We start from the raw sequence: 17709 nt of genomic DNA, 5'->3' as shown, positions 1-17709 counted from the left end.
CTTCCTTTGTAAACATAACTCAAAGGTTTGTGATGTCACTATTTTAGTTTCTTTCAGCAGTATGAAAGACAATGAGAACATGTACTGAATTTGAGGTACAAGAGTTTTTGATCACATTCCATGCATTGTTATGGTATTTGTGTACATGTCATTTATGCAGATTTTTTTACATATAGAAATCTGTTGTTGGCAAACCTAATTAAATACAAGCATCGTCATCTTAAAGATAGACAGGAGTCTGAAGCAAAGCTGCATACATTTGTACTCTCAGCATAAGATGAATATTTTATCACTACAAAAAGTACATACAAATAACTGGATGTGATGAAGGAAGAAGGGTTTAGCTAAAATAACAGGCTTAGGAACAAATAAACATTTATATTTATTAACACATTGTACTGAAATAACTTATACACAGGTAAAGTGTTTCTTATTTCTTCTATAAATGCAACAAATTAAAACTATTCCCTAAACATAAAAATAGAAAGAACATATTTGTGAACTTATTTAAATTTGAAGAAGCCAGTAAAACATAATATAAACTACAGAATAGTGAGAATTCTGGTTTATTGCCTGTCAAAGTAACTGTAATTAACCACCATACTGGTCAGTTGAATTATTTCTGAGAACATTATGTTTCCCAAATAACTGTTAACATTAATATTATCATACAGGAAAAGATGATTTAAACCCTGAACTATGGGACTGTGAGCCAGACTTTAACTCTTTAGTTAACACTTGAGTAGTGTTATAGCGCAATGCACATAAGATGCGATGCAAGGACAATAAAGATTAAATATGGTACATATGTACATGTGACATTTGTCTTATTTTGTAATCAGTGATTGAAATAATTCCATGGTGAAATACTATGAAAGAACTTAACTACATGATTAGATATATTTTTAAAAAGTTTATGAATATATCCTGTTGTTGAAGTTGGTTTATTTTCTTCATTATTGTCAGTGACTTCTTGTCCACCAGGTACTTCTACATCCTCAGTGTTCCTGTTAACAGCATCCAAATTCTTTGTGTCTTTCTCAGAATTTGGAGTTGTTTCTGTGTCTACAGCCTTTTGTTCCAAAGCAGCAACATTTTTCATACTTCTGAAGAAATAATTAAGGTTGTCTTGTGGATAGGTCTGTGAAATTAATAAACTTTCCTTGCCCTGTTTTTTGATAGCTGGCCCAGTGAAGTAATCAGTGTCTGTATTGGCCATAATGGTGCTAGAAACTGGAACATCTGAAATATCTTTATATTCTGTTGCAATTTTAGGTATTTCTTCAGCAGTGTTGGTAATATTATGACGTGATGTTGTTGCTAAAATTTTTACAGATTTGGTATTAATATTTGGAAACTCTTCAAGTGTTATGTTGAAAATCTTGCTGATATCATTTGTTTTATCGGGACTGGATCTGTTGCCTAATTTGTTTACAGTGATTGAATATTCAGTGCTAGGAAGCTCTTCACTGCTTGCTTCTAAAAGTTTATACTCATGAGGATATAAATATTTCCTCATTTTGCTGTATATTGGTTTATAATTGCTATTCAAAACATGTTTGTGTAACTTATAAGGAATTCCTTTCATTTCAGAAAATTTTTCTTCATTTTCAGCTTTGTTTATGCTATTGTAATGCTTAGACATCACAAATCTGTTACTGGTTCTAAAGTGCCTTTTAATTTCGTTTGTCTGGAGATTGACTTCATTTGATGTTTTATTCAGGTCATCTTTTATCTTGTTCTCATTTTCAGTGTCATCACCTGCTTCTACATTAATAATATCATTTATATTATTGCCTAAATTTTCAAGATATGTTTGATTTGTCTCACTGCTTTTATCTGAAATATTTTTCATGTCTTTAGATTTATCATTTGTGATCAGTTTAATATTTGTTATAGAGAAACTGTTGGTAGGTATACTCTCTGGATTAAGTTGAAATTCTTCCGTGTCAGATAACATGTTACTTTCTGATGCCAGACTTGAAGTAATTAATTTGTTACTAACTGGCATTACCATGTAGTCATATATACTGCTGTTTAATTCTTGGTTCTTTCCTTTGTTTCCTGAAGTAGTAGAAGAATTCTTAAGGAAGCTTTGTAGCCAGTATTTGCCATTCATATTATCCTCAGTCCTGGGATTATCTTTACTTGTCATTGTCAGTGGTTTAAGTATATCATCATTGAATTTGTTATTGAATGGATGAGGTAATGCACGTTTTGACCGCATGGAAACAGAATGCAAGTTGCTTGATCCTGGTATCAGTTCAGAGTAGATGCCCAAATCATGTGTCAATGGTTGAAGTATAAAATTCTGTTTGTTTTTCACATCTAGTATATTGTTTTCAGAATCAGCACTATGTTTATTGATGCTTTTTGTAGTATCTGACATTCTTAATGTTGATGGTTCAACTTCATCAAGTTCTTTATCATGTAAAGATGGATGATCACTTTCAGTTACTGAACTTGATGTGTTTAAGTGCTTATTTCTGTATTTTTCAGCTCCTTTCTTATAATTATACATCTTACTACTCTTTCCTATCCTTCTGTTCCCACCAGCATCACCTTTATTTACTTCTTTTGGAAGTGGTGCTTGTTGATTTGGATCATTTTCTTCAGTGACTGGTATTAATGATATTTGTGTTTCTCCAATGTTGAGTTGTTTCCAGTTTTCATTTAGAGAATCATCATCTGTCACTCCTATATTTATAAAATGATATGGAGAATCACTTCCTGAAACTTTCAATATAGATGAAGTGTATCTCTGTTTCCTAGTCAAATCTCTGCCATCATCAACTTTATCTTTTTCTGAATCAAAATAGAATCTAATATCATTTTCACTGATTGGAATATTTTGGAACTGCACCACTGCTGGATCATTATTGGGAACAAGTCTCGGAATGAACTGTGGTAATGGCATCTGTTTGATTTCTACATTTTGATCTTCCACAGATGCATCTTCAGTAACACTTTGATCAGGACTGGAATTTAAATTATATTTTTGAGAGATATTTTCTTTATCAGGGTCTATCTCTTTAGTGTGGCCTGTCTGGAACAAAATTTTTGCAGGGCCTTTGCAATATAAAGTGATAAATGGGATGCCCTCAGATTTACTGTCAGAAATGCAGTTTCTTGGTAAAATCTTGGATTCTGAATAATGTGGAATTTTATGTATTTGCTGACCATGTAATGCTGGTATCTGAATGTCCTTTGTATTAGTCATTATGGATACTGGTAAGGATGTTAATTGCGGCTGTCTGTGTCTGTCTTGAGAGAAGTTTCTTCTGTTGTTTTGTCCTGTATGTGAGCTTGACTCACAATTTGTTTCTCTAAAATGTTTTGATTGAATTGAAGGATTAACTTTTTTAGCATAATTCTGTCTGTCTTCATTTTGGATGGAAGCTGGTGCATGAGAAACATTGGTCTCACTATTAGTCATGAGTGACTGTACGTGTTCATCATGTGTTGTATCGCGACGGTTTATATGGTGTGCCAGTTTCAACTTTCCTTCTGTAGCCTTAGCCCTAATTTTTAAGAGGTCTTCCTTCAGTTTGGCACGTTGTGCTGACAAAGCAAGAAGTCTTTCCAGGCGTTTCTTTTCCAACTCTGCTCTGATATGATCATTTTTGGCTAATGTAGATAGCTGTAATTTTATGTGTTCATTTTCATTACTCCTTGCATTATGATTTAAGATTCCTCTTGTAGCTGCAATATGTTTTAAATGTTCAATATCCTTCGCATTTCGTATAAGTGGATCAGCAGTATGTTCATCATCAGCTATGTTGCTTGTCACAAAATCTTCTAATCTGTCATAAGTACCATCAGTTCCATTTTCATGAGATGAGATTGTTGAGTTTTCATCCATAAAATGTGGTATATTTTCCAAAGCTCTATCAGCACCATTCACAGAGTGTTCCTGTTCTGGTCCATTCTTTGTTTTTAATTCTGCTAAATCTTCATTGGCAGGATCACCATCCACTGGACTTCTTGACTTCATAATGTCATGTGCTGTTTTAAATATTTTATCTTCTGCTTCCATCACTTTATAATGAACATTTTTTAAATTTCCAAAAGTTTTGTCATTATTTTTATTCTCTTTAATATCATTACTAGCCTTCATTACTGTTACACCAAGTTTGTCAATAATTGAATGAATATTGTTTCTGATATCATCAATAACTGGGTCTTTCTTTTCAAGGCTTTGTACTTGTGATTCAGATGATTCTGTACTTGTGGCAACATTGCTCTCACTATTGGACTTGTGAAGTTTAACACTACTCTCTGGAGAGAGATTTTGTTTCAAAGCCATATTATCTCCAGATGGCAGAATTTCTTCAGTGTCTTTGGTGATTTGTTCAGCCACGTGTGAAACTTCTTTATCTTGTTCCAAGAATGTGCTACTTTTTTTAGGCCTGTGCTGTGTAGCCCCAAAAGGTAATTGGTCATTTTTGTCTGCATGCACTTCTTGTTCCATTTTCATTGGTAAATTTGTGTTCCAAAGTACAGTCTTTCCTGTTTCCTCCTCAGTCATAATTGTGCTTTTGTTGTGCTTTTCTTCATTTGATAGTAGATCTTCTTTGTACTCATTTCCTCCAGTGGTCACTTTTCCTTGATTGTGTTGCAGATGTATGTGGGTTGCAATAGCCTTAGGTAATCTTATAGCACCAGTTTTTGGTTCTTCTAACTCCTCCTGATACAGTTTCATGTTTAATGCATCATTTTGATTCTTGTAAATATTTTCAGCTTCATCCACATTTGTTAACCCTTCTTCATGATTCACCATCCCAGTTTGTTGTGTGTGTTTGTCAGTTAAAACTGCCACACTTGTGGCTGGTAGCACTGTTTCACCAAATAATACATCAATAGGAGATTCTCCCCTTTCTCTGTTCTTTACTGACTTAGCCATTTTGGAATATTTTCTCAGACCTCTCTCAGTATTTACAGCTTCTTCCTCCATATTACCATTGATTGTGATGTCATTGGATGGTTCAAACATGAAACTGTTACCAATTTCTCGTTTGGTATGTCCTACATTCTGCAGTTTTTCTGGATCCATAAAGTATTCCAGTGATCTATCACTATGAAACTTCCAGTAGTTTTGGCTTGTGCCCTCTTCTTCATGTTGTTTGTCATCATATTCATCCAGTAAAGTGTTACTTATTTTATGTTGTGAATTTGTATTAATTTCTTCAGTTGACTCATTATATTTTCTAAATTCATCACTTATATACTTTTCTGTATTGTGGTCTGCATTCATCTGTTTATTGCCTTCACTTGATTCTAAACCTCCATTGGGCTTAAAAATCTTATCTGTAGGTACAGGTCTGTAGGGTGTTTGTAATTTCTTGTTTTCTTTAATATTGTGAGGTTTCACTTTTAACTTAGCATTGATGGAATCAGACTCTAATTCAGTGTATTTTTTCTGAGAAGTGCCCTTTCTAGCATCGGTCCACTTCCGTCTGTTTTCTACCGATGTTTCAGTCATTGGTGATTGTGATGGCACATCTCTCCTCACTCGACGTCTTCGTTCCTTGTCACTTGTGGGCATTCTGTTTGTGACTTTGTCCTTTTGTCTTGACTTATTTTCCATATTTTCTTCAGTTGCTTTCTCCTGATATTCGTTTATTTCTGGCATTTCTTCAGATTCATTACTGGTTACTTCTGTTCTTGAAGAATGCTTCTTCATCTTATGTTTAATGTGCAATTCCTCCCCAGATTTCTCATCAGATGACGCACTCCCTTGTGTTCCTGTTTTTCCAGTTTCATTGTTTGTTCTGTGTGTATTGTTTAGTGTTCTTCGTGATGACTTTTTTCTGTAGCTTGGAATAATGCTTTCTATAGGGTTGTGTCCTCTCACTGTAACAGCTAATTCACTAACTTCATCAACATTCTTACCATTATTGATATTCTGCTGGTATGCTGCTCTCACATATTTTCTTCTCCCAGAATATCTCTTCATTATTTTCTGTTTATTGTCATCTTCACCAACTTCAGCAGAATCATGTTCATGAGAATATTCATCATGTCCTGAATTATTATTTTTGTGATGTACTTTTTGATTATGCATCTTTGATTTTGCATTGTACTGTTGAGATCGTTCTAAAGATTCTGATTCACTTTCGTCATCTTCATTACTTTCTTTGGCTCTTCTTTGAGATGACTTTTGAGTGATATTGTTTTTGCTGTTCTGCTTGGAATGGTTCTTTATGATGTCTGAACTATTATCTTCCTCATTGCTGTTACTGTAAATAACTTTGTGACTTATTTTTCTGGCCCTCTCCTTAGAGTCTCTTGAATGACTCTGTGATGCACTGAAAATCTTTTGATTTTTAAGTATCTCATGGTTTGCCTGATAGCTGTCTTGATCATCATCCTCTGTTTCTTGCAAGTCATTTCTTTGGTTGATCTTCTTAGAGTTTTCTCTTCCTTGCCTCCTTGTTCTAGAACTATGTGAACCTTCATGGTAATATTCTTCATTAATCCTGGGAATATTTCTATCATGATTTTCTGCAAATGATTCTTTAATTTTGTGGATACTTCTTGAAATTTCTACTTCTTCAGCTGGTACATAAGTATCATCATCATATTCATCATTATGTACATCATTTTCATTGATGGCATCTTTCTCTGTTTTCACTGTGAGGATATAAGAGTCAGGAATGTTATTTATGTGGTGAGCCATCTTTGATACTATTTTGTCACTGTACTTTCCATTCCTTTTCTCTGGATTTCTCCTGTTACTTATTTTCTTCTTTATGTCTGTTTTATATTTTCTTTTGACTCCACTTTCTTGCTCAAAATCTACCCCTTCATCACTGGTATCATGTCTGTAAATCTCACCGTAGTATGTGTTTAGCATTCTGGTTGTGGCATCTTTTATTTTGCGATCCTCTTCATCTGTCAGACCCTGTTCTTGGATTACTTTTTCGTCATTTTCATTACTACTGCCCTGTTCCTCTTCTTGTTTACTTGGTTTTGCCAGTGCAATGAATTCAGCTTCAGAAAGCTCACCACCATAACCAGAAAATCTTTCATCTGCAACAACCCTTGGTGTCTGAAGTGTTTCAAAATATTCTGTTGGTCCATGAAAATGTTCTGGTTCAGATGAGATATTTTCATCCTCTTCATTTACATTTTCATCTTTGTCTACATAATCATAATCTTTGTTACGTTCCTGAAATGATTCACCACCCTGTCGCATGTAAATTCCACCTCTTGGTAGTGTATGAACTGCATGTTCATAGGAACTGATTACTGGGAATCCTTCATTCACATCTTCAAAATCTGCATGGTGATGGGGCTCATATATTGATGTTTGGATGTTACCTTCATGCTTTGATATTTTAGCAAGTTTCTGTAATCTGTCCCCCCTGTTCCTCCTCCATAATAAATTCTTTATGCTGATTCCATTGTTTGGCTGAAAGTAGTCAGGCTCCAGTCCAGGGATCACATATGTACCAGTCTCTGCCACATATCTCCTGTACCGTTCTTGGGCACCCCTTTTTATCTCATTTGTTTTCTCCCTTATGCTTTCATTCTTGACATTCTTACCAATCTCTTCCATTGCCTCTGTACTGTCTCTTTCAAAATCACCATCTGTTACAAGTTTAGTTTCTTCCATAATTTTATTCAAAAATTCATCATTCGTGTTCTTCAGTATATTTTTTTTAGAATGTATTTTCCTTTTGATTGTATTTGATAACTCCCTCAGTGAATTGGCAGTTTCATACCCTTTTGATTCACTTCTCATGTGGCTATCAGTCTCATGGTCTGAGTGAGCATAGTCAGGGAATGGTGTGGAATTCATGGATCTGGCCTGGCGATATGTGGCCTTGTCACTTGCCTCTGATCTGCTGCCAACTGGAAGTGTAAGACACGGTTTCACCGTAAGACCTGGAAGTACCCAGAAGCCAATGGAAGTTGGTGGAAGTGTCACAGTGAAACTGTGTCCTGTGTGGTAGATTTCTGGAGATAAGACTGGCAGTGTACCTTCAGCCATAAGATTTAAGGGTTGCCCATTCAGAAGAGTTTCTCTGAAAGAAATGAAAGCAAACAATCTTTTATTTTTAGCTGAGTATATAATTTATGTGACAATGGATAAACTAGCTAAATCTCTCAAAATCTGAGTTTAAATGAGTTTTGTTAAACATACTGCCACTTAACAATCTACCCACAGACTTTCTTACTTACCCATCTAATTAATCACTCATATATATGCACTTACATATTCTCATATGAGGACTGGGATAACTCAGTGAGTAAAGTCACTGGTTACAGGCTAAAGAACCAAGATTCATTTCCCAACAGGAGCATGGAGTTTTCTCTTGACTGTCTCATCTAGACCCAGCCTTCTACCCACTAATTTCCAGAGGCTATTCTTCTGAGAAGCATGAAGCTGACAGCTCACATCCATCTCATGCCATGGACTAGAATATGTGAAACTTTACTTCCAGATGTGTTATATGCCTTCATGACATGGTGCTTAGGCACAGGGGCTACTTTACCTTTGAACTTAAGTATTGTTAATTATAAAATGTATTATTTCTGCAACTGGGAGAACATGTAACATTCCTACAGGAAGAAATGTGTACAATATTTTACTTTGAAAATCTGAAAAGACAACCTCACAAACAGGCATAGATAGGGAAATAATATTAAAATGGATATTATGGAAATAGGGTGTGGATGAATACATCTGGCTCAGAATAAGGACTGGCAGCAGGCAACTGTGAAGTCTGTAATGAAACTTCAAAGAATGTTTTGACCAGCCAGTCAAGAAGAACTGTGCTCCATGGAGTTGGTTTGCTTTTAGTTGTGGCTTCTGTATATAACAGAAGTTTCAGCATCTATTTTTTCAGACACAACTCTCCCAGTGGTCTTATCAGTTCTGCACATCATGTAGCATTATCCCTTTGCTCTTTAGCCAGGGTATTTGTATAACCATGTATTACCTTGACTTCTGATCATTTTCAGCAGATGTTAACAGGTACTGATGCACTTCATCATTCTTCTTCCCTCTAGAACCAAGCTTCAATGTGATCTTGGTCTTGATGCTCGAACGGCTGACACCAAAGCAGGTGATGGCCCCACGCTTGTAGTTGACTACCCGTCTAAATAGACTAGCAGCGTGATGGTTTGTACAGTGGCAGTATATGTGGATACGTGTATTGTCACTGTGATTCTGCTCCACATCTAACACAACTCTGCCGACTAAGGCCTTGTGTAGCAGCGACACCCAGTAGTCCTGTATTAAGACAACAGTTACATTATTTCAGTACTTCAGCCATGATCAGCAATATCTTGTCTTTCATAAAATGTATGGACTCAACTGGGAGAGGTACAGCAGGTAGGTTAAGCCTATTCCAGCTCATGCCAAATTAAAAAACACAAATAAAATAAATTATAAGTTTCATCTAAGTTATCCACTTAAGAGGCAATACATCTAATAGTGTGTAACATAAGAGTGTTGTTGTCACAAACTACCATCTTCTCTGGTAATGGAATCAAAATCAGCACCACTGATATCAAATTTTTCCACTGGACACAATCACAGTCCATTTTACATCTTCACAATTTATGTCTCTAAGATCCATTTTAATATCTTCCGTCTTCTCATTCTTTCAAGTCATTACTAAAATCAGTAAAAATACATTGCATATCAGATTTGTAAAGTCGCTATGATTGAATACAGGATTCTTCCCAATTTATTACTATGATGTTAAGTTTCTTATACTTGCCAATAAATTTTATGCTGCCAAACCTCAAGAGAAAAGACAAGATTATATAAAACACACTTTGTGTTTTAGTCATGTTCATATATATGACTTCTTTTTTTTATCGTCTATGGTCAGCTTGACCGTCATGACCTCTTTCGGGGTTTTCTTGCGAAAGTAGCACTGTGGTTTCACCTTGGATGACATTATGCTGGTGTGTATAGTACGTGGATGTGAAGGTCTATGCACTCTTACTCCTGATAGTTGGGCTTTATGCATACAAATTTAAGAACTGATTCCATACAGAATTATCTGTGTACCAAATAATATTTGTTAAGGTTGTTTGCTCTTGTGCATCTTGTTCTCAAGACAAGTACATTGGTTATCTCAGCTTTATTTGGCTTTGCATTAAGTCTTTCTCAACAAATATATTTGTTTCAATTTAGTGTAGGTTGTTAATTATAACTAGAACTCTATACCTCGATATGCAGAAGCACCCATTCGCATTTTGGTGACTGGTATGACGCTAGTTCTACTACTCCATTCATTATTTACATATTTTAAATATATGTCTTTGTTTATAGCTAATACATGTACAGTAACAATTGTTATTTTCAGGTTCTTAGAATAAACCTGCACATTTGATACCTGTAACTTGAATTATGGTACTTACTGGTGTAGGTTCAAGCAGTGCGTGGAGGTTGGGCTGTCTCATAATAACCTGAATCCCCATCCAGGCAGCAACTCCCAGCTTTTGTGTCCATAATAGGGCATCCAGAAACCATCCACGTGAACTCTCACTTTGTCTGTCTCCTGAGCAACAAAGCTTTCAGTTATATTGTTTGAAAGTCTGTCTTATGTACAGGTCATGAAAAACTGGTTGCTTCATTTACCCATGGTAACAATGACATATCAAATAAAGTAAATCATAAATAGGATCTTCATTGTCCAAGAGGACTGACTTCCACTACACAGCCATAATATTATGAGGAGTTTTATGAATAGAAAGCTACATGGAACTCCCGCAGTTTGCGAGGTCTTTGTCCTTTTTAGGCTGTAATCTGTAAGATTTCCAGTATAGGGAGGTAAATTTCTGGGTCTGCAAGGCTATATGTTAAGCTCATATCATAGCATTGAAGTTCAGTTGTTAATTGTTTACCTATCCACAGTGGTTTCTTGGTTACAGCCATCTGTAGAACCCTGGTCAATATCTCCCTGTCATGCATCAGCTGGTTCAGTGCTACTTCCATGTCGGCAGGTTCAGTTGTTGTGTTATTATTCTGGTAAGTGAATTCTCTGCAAAAACAATTGTATAAAAGTGCAGTTGAATCAACATAATATCATTTCCTATTCTAATGTATTATGTTACTCTTTCCTTAGTATAAAATAAGAAGCCCAGTAATACAACTTGTGACTGAGTAACAGAATCATCCATCAAAAGTATAAAAGCCAAAGGTTTAATACCAGTTATAAAAAAAGTGCACTATTTAACCCTGTTGCATAGTAGGAATGATTGTGAGAGGGATTGATGATTAATGACCCTAGCAGCATGAATGTCTTCAGTTTAGAATACAATCCCTTCTTTGTCTAAGCCCTCTAGCAATCCTGCACTACTGCAGTAAGAGATCTTGTGGCCAGCACTTATAAAATAGTGCTTATAATATGAGAATTACTGGCTGTCACTTAGTAATGAAAAACTTAGGTAGAAACCTTATCACTAGACAATTAATAAAAGCACTAAACATCTTGAAAGTGTGTTTGGCACTCTTGTTTTGTATTCGGGAGGTAACAGGATCTAATTTTAGGCCAGAGACTAGATGTCCTGACTGAGGTTTTCTTTTCCTCAGTCCTTCCAATCAAATGTCAGGATAGTACCTCAAATTAGGCTATGATTGTTTCCTTACCTATTATTGCAATTCATTAATAATCCAACCCTATAAAGTCTAATATGATGACAGCATCATTAAATAAACTGTAAATAAAAATAAGTTAATGAAACATATAATTATTGTAAACTAAACAGTTTTTTACAAAATCCAAATCTGGGGTATAATTCAAAGTGACATTCAAAACTGCAGGAATTAATTGAGTTTATAAATTGTGAAAAATGCCTTGTGTATCAAATTTCATCAAAATTCCCTCAACAAGCCTGGTGTTATACTACAGTGTGTCCACTGACACTACTGTCACTTCCCAGTTCCAGGAAGAAACTGCATGACACTGCCAAGTGCTAACAGCAGTTGCCACTAAAATTATTTACATACCAATTCAAATGTGTCTAACATTGTGTTAAGTACTGGTTATTGGTTGGTTCAATGCATTGTTGAACAGCATGTTTTTTTTAATCATATGTGAAATGTGGTTCCACTAGGAAGTGTCAGAGACAATTCTTTCTATAATTTCTCAGAATTACAGTTCCAAGCATAAGAACCATCCATAAACTTATTAATGAAATCAGGTTTACAGGGTCACTTCTGGACTAGAAACCTGCTAAAATATGAAGCATGCTCACCAAAGGAAAATTAGACAAAATAGGGGGTAGATTGGAACACATACCACATAAATCACTTGGACACCTTGCACAAAGGACCAACGTCTTATTAATTTGTTTCTAAAATTATTGTCTTTATTTGGTCTCATATTTGTTGTATGTGTAAATAAGTCTACATTTCTTTATAAGATATGACAAAACATCAAAAGTAAAAATTTTGGCTGAGGAATATGAAACACTTACGGGTGCCAAGTGATGCCATCCAGGGCCGAACCTCCCTCACGGAAGTAATTCTGTAGAAAATCTACATCCTGTTGTCTATTTAGTTGTGTAATATCAGGTCCTAGGATGAGGGAATGCTGATACCGAGGGAAGTCATTTAAGATGTGCCTTAGTCTAGCCACATCTTGTCCAAATTGGGATGCTGGTATGTCAACTCCTAGCTCTTGAAGCTCTGCATAAATAGGAAGTATATATTAAAGATGTGTCTGCACTGTGGATTTTGTTTATTTATTAATATGCTTACTGTCTCATTACACCTGTCAAATGCTTCTAATGAATATTTCATAGCCATAGTCATGTTTAGTCATGTTTAGACTACCATGATACCAAGTCTTTTCATAAAATTGATAGGTTAGTTTTAGTTAAAATAACAGATTGACAGGGTAAAAGTCATATTTATCCATTACTTCCAGTTACAGAATCCCCTCTGTGATACTTATTTAAGTAAACTGAAACTATGTTTGTTCTAAAACCAGCCAAGTGTTAGGTAAACATCTAACTAGGACTGAGGGCTGTTGCACACCTTAACGGGTAGTGATAGATGAATAAGTAACATCAGTGGAATTACGATTAGTGGGTAAATCCAGTAAAAAGTAAAATTGCCCCACCATATGCTGTGGTGCCACTTGTAGGAAGGGGAGGAATAGCTCTTGGCCACACTTTACCCATAGGGAAGGGAACCCTGGTACCCATTGGATAGGGGACTGAGTGGGCCCTAAAGCCAGTCATCTAATCCAAAGTGAAACACTATAATGACTGAGCTACCCCAGCTCATGGAAAAGCCAATAATCTAGCGTACATTGTACTGTGCAGTGTTCCATACCATAACCAAGTTCCCATGCAACATTGTAACCCATTTCATCTGAGAAAGTGATAAGATCCAGGCTGTTTCTTGAGTCCCATACACCATCGACTCTTTGTAGGATGTTCAGACAGGCAACAAGTTTCAGGTCAGCTTCATGAGTAAAGTGGTTTAGTTCAACCCAATGTGCCTCTGGAATACAAAGAAAATTATTTGTGTAAATGGCATTTATATTAATTTATCTGACATGAGTTGTATTGGACCATCTTGACCACAGATAAATTCACATTGAAACTTCTAATGTAGCCTTCAGACATTAAAATATCATCACACTCTCTTAATTAGTTTTGAAGTTGAACTGTGCATATAACAGATAAATGTTACTTCCCCCGTATACTTTAATTTCTTGAACTTAATGCAAACATTGCATAAAATTAAATCATTCCAGTATGGATTTTTGACCTGTAAAAGTGTAGTTGTTATGCTGAGTGTCATGCACGGGAGACCTCTGGAAATGGTAGTGGTTAATGTCTGGTCCTCCGAGTCTCAGGTACGCTGGAGCAAGACCTTTTGCCATGTGTAGGATTCTCGTGGTTCCAGAACTAAAAATTAAATGCTTGAGTCAATACACTATATACAGAAAGTTAAACATAGTCCAGGGAAGTATGCTTTGGGGAGGGGATGTGCCCTTCATCCCCTATTTAATTATAGCAAAAAACATTATGTTTATAATAGAAATTATGAAATCCCTCTTTGCACATCACTTCATTTAGTGGAAACTATGTTTGAACCATCAGTCAGCGTGTTAGAAAAGCTCACCCAAATTCCTTTCCGTACAGCAACATGGCTGGATCAATAGTCAGGCTCAAGAATCGTTCACTCACAACTTGAACCATTTTAGTAGTGTTGATTGTCACAACTGCTTCATACACTGGCTCGGGTGCGGCCACAACGACACTGGCCACCACCATAGCAGACCACCATAGTTGCATTTGTCCTATGATGTGACCCTACAGTTGAGAGACACATAACAAAACTATCACATTCACACCATGGGTAGGGCTTTCTTTACAGTTCTCACTTCAGTTTAAACAAGCTTGGTAGGATTTGAGGTTTTCACAGTGGTGAGTCAGAAGATGTCTGTCTTCTGGATTGTAATGCTATATGTACTTGTAGGCAGATTCCAGTGCACTGTGAGATACCTACAAGGTGGTGATGCTAACCTAATTGAAATTATGTTTAAAGAGAGATAGAAATTAACAGTGTGTTAAAGGACAAACTTAAATTTATTAAGCATATTAAAATATTTAGGTTTTATTTTGCTATGTGGTCAACCAGTGGTGAGAAATCTTCATTATATGAAAATAAATTTAAAAAATTTAGAAACTAGTCCAAGTCATGAAGTAAATAATAACAATAAAACATATATTTTACTGAATAAATATTTATAATTAATAATTATAATTTTCACTTTTAATTTCGTGGGTATAAGCCTACTGAAATTAGTTGTAAGTAATAATAATACTTTTTTTCAGTACATCAGAAAACGTTAATGTAAAATGTAGAGATCTTAAAAACCGTGGTTCCACTGGCAGTTTTTTATTTTATGTCTCAATATTTATTACAGTGGGCCACGTTTAAATAAACTGGCGTAGTTCTATATGAAATACTTGTAAAATAAGAATTATATTTGACCATTACCAACCAAAATTAAATATTTAAAGTAGCTTTTCACGTAAGTTCTTAATAATAAATGTAACGGAAATCCCTTTAGTAGTATCGAAATAAAACATGGGCAGACATGGATGGACAGCCACACCCTCGCCATCATACTCTCATTTTATACAAAGAGTGCACAGTAATGATGCTGCTGTGTAACCTTTTAAAGCCTAGTGGTAACTGTATGCCCCACCTGCTTTAACAGTTTGTATTTATGGGGTTCATACGATTCTCAAAGTAAACAGAAATTATTTCGTTAGACAACGTTAACACATTTATCCTTGTAATGGTGAAGTGTGTTTTCTTTGTGGTACGGACTGGATCGTTACATATTCCTTAGAATAGCTTCGGCTTTAGAGGCCATCTCGACACAGGTTTTCCTTGGTTTTCCTCTGTCTTCAAGCAAATGCTGAGATGGTTCCCAAGTTCCAAGTTGCCACTGCAAGCTTCTCATGCAGCCCTCCCGATTTAAATTAATCAAAATTTACCACCCCTTAACGCCGTCAAAATTTACCCCCCTCCCCTCAGTAGGAACTTCTGAATTATGTACTAAACCTCCAAATCAATAGCCTCAGCTTTCTCTAATGCAAAATTTCAAAATTCCGTCTTTTATGCCAATCATCACACTAACGCCTTCACTCTTACTTTATCCTTAACAGAAGGACGAGCGGGCATTGCCTGGGGACCTTCTAGCTATAAGATGCTCTTTCTCCCCCCCAGATTCGGCTTTAGATAGTTAAGGGAAACCCTCAGTTCTGTCTATTGGCTCCTGGAACTTAATTTCTTACAAAGGCTTACTGAATGGAAATGTTTTACACGTCATTAAACATTTATACAGTTTACCATATACAGACATCAAAGTGTACAATTTATTATTTTATCGATAAAACCCGTCCAGGTTGCATTGGATTAATGTGATCTGAAATAAAGTTGGCCTATAACAATTAATGTACTTCCACTGCAAAATTTCATTTAAAACTGTCGAATAGTTTCGGAGACAAAACGCGTAAAAACGAAAAGACAGGACTTCTCCATTTTCGTTCATTTTGCACAAAGAATACATAGAACTTAAAATAACTCGGGTTGTAAAATTGACTACCACTCACCTGTAGAGGTTTGGTCATCAAGACAACTTTGTCCTGTCTCTGTTCAAAACTGAAAGACGTCTTGTCGGCGTACTGTCACAAATGAGTCTAAATGGCTTCCTCTCCGCTTGTTAACATATCGCATTGACATAATATTCTACCAGCGTTCCAGATCTGCAATAGTTTAATTTTAGCTGACATAAGCGAAACATTGTTTATAGGAATCTTAAAGTTACGTATTGCTTGAATCCTGTAGTGATGTGGTCATGAAGTTTGTGCCCCTCTCAAGGCTTTCTTCGCAGTAAACCGAGTTTAAATATTTTTAATTTTGTATGGAAACCCAAAAAGTAAAAATATAACATAAGGCAGAACTAAGTATGGTCTGTTAATTTTATCGTAATCCCACAACAGAGATTATAATACATTCACTATCCAGCTTGTTGGCCTGGTAAAGGGCATTCTCGCTTGACGGCAACAGTTTTAGGAATAGACCTACTGCAATGTCAGCATTTTCGGACTGCAGAAATTTCTTCCTGGGGGGCTAAGAAAGTCAGCAGGAAGGTATGTTACAAAACACGTATGAAGTAATCTTCAATATACCCCTGTCAAGGGTAAGACTGTTTTGGTGGGCGTGACCGTTTGTTAAAACGATTATCTGGAAGAATTTGTAAGCCTCAGAAGAAGAACGTTGTGAACTTTATGGTAAAATATTATACCATATAGGTTTAAATACTATTAGTGCCATTTAGCAGATGCGTTTGTAACATGTCGCCATTTTAATATCATATGCCCAGTTGCAATGATTGATTGACTATAAGAGGCCTACTTATCAAACCAAAATATTTCGCTCGGTCGCCATATTTTTATTTTTAGTTTTCTTGTAATAGGCCGATAACCTTGTAAAACGAACCTGTTTTATCTCACCATACGAAATATAGAGACTACGTAAGAATTTGCTGCGGCCGCCATGTTAGTATTTTCCATTGCCTTGATAGTCATGTTTAGTCTTAAAAAAATTGGAAATTAGTGCCGTATTAATATTTATGTTCATCATTAAATCAGGTCAGGGGCCGACAAGACACATGCAGCTTGATAATGGGTTCCGAATCACGAATCAGGAACTACCATAGGTGGACCTACTTCTCCGTTCCTCATGTCGTCTGTGCCACAAATCCCAATATTTTTCTTAGAACATTTTCACGTTCAATTATAAAATATCATATTTAACAACTATCCTATGCAGCCATAACAGTTTGCCTCTGTCTAGAATTGTATCCAGGACCTTTCGAATATGATACGCAAATTCCCAGTCTTGAAATTGTCGTTCTTTATTGCTGAGCGCAGCATTTCAATATGAGTTTGTAACTACAGTCCGTTTCACAATGTAGACATACGTATTTGTTTACTGACGTAAGCAAAATTAAGTGGAACGAACTATTCCTCAATAGCTTCGCGGTAATCAGGTACAGACAATATCAAATCTAAAACTTCTTGACGATGGTGAAGAGTCAATTGAATAAAAATTTTCTTGGATATTATCCATCGTCTAATAAATATAAAACGTAAAACGACGTTTCGGAGATGGGACTCTATCTCCGTCTTCAGGTTCCTACACAGTTG

General features: G+C 35.8%; 1 protein-coding gene across 1 annotated transcript; it reads right to left on the bottom strand.

Moving 5' to 3' along the window:
* Positions 1–363: 363 nt before the first annotated feature.
* On the bottom strand, positions 364–16247 carry LOC110838140 (uncharacterized). The gene is made up of 9 exons (XM_022081037.2): positions 16111–16247; positions 14105–14295; positions 13748–13887; positions 13307–13477; positions 12445–12655; positions 10870–11006; positions 10384–10523; positions 8949–9241; positions 364–8030 (listed from the first exon to the last, which is right to left on the bottom strand). Exons 1-9 carry the CDS (start codon positions 16126–16128, stop codon positions 839–841), a joined length of 8493 nt encoding a protein of 2830 aa, XP_021936729.1. The 5' UTR covers positions 16129–16247; the 3' UTR covers positions 364–838.
* Positions 16248–17709: the final 1462 nt, after the last annotated feature.

This window comes from Zootermopsis nevadensis, unplaced genomic scaffold, assembly GCF_977971745.1.
Source record: "Zootermopsis nevadensis isolate Lab colony 2312 unplaced genomic scaffold, Znev_1.0 Znev_ptg000061l, whole genome shotgun sequence".
NCBI lineage: Eukaryota > Metazoa > Arthropoda > Insecta > Blattodea > Termopsidae > Zootermopsis > Zootermopsis nevadensis.
This window is presented reverse-complemented; position numbering and strand designations above follow the sequence as displayed.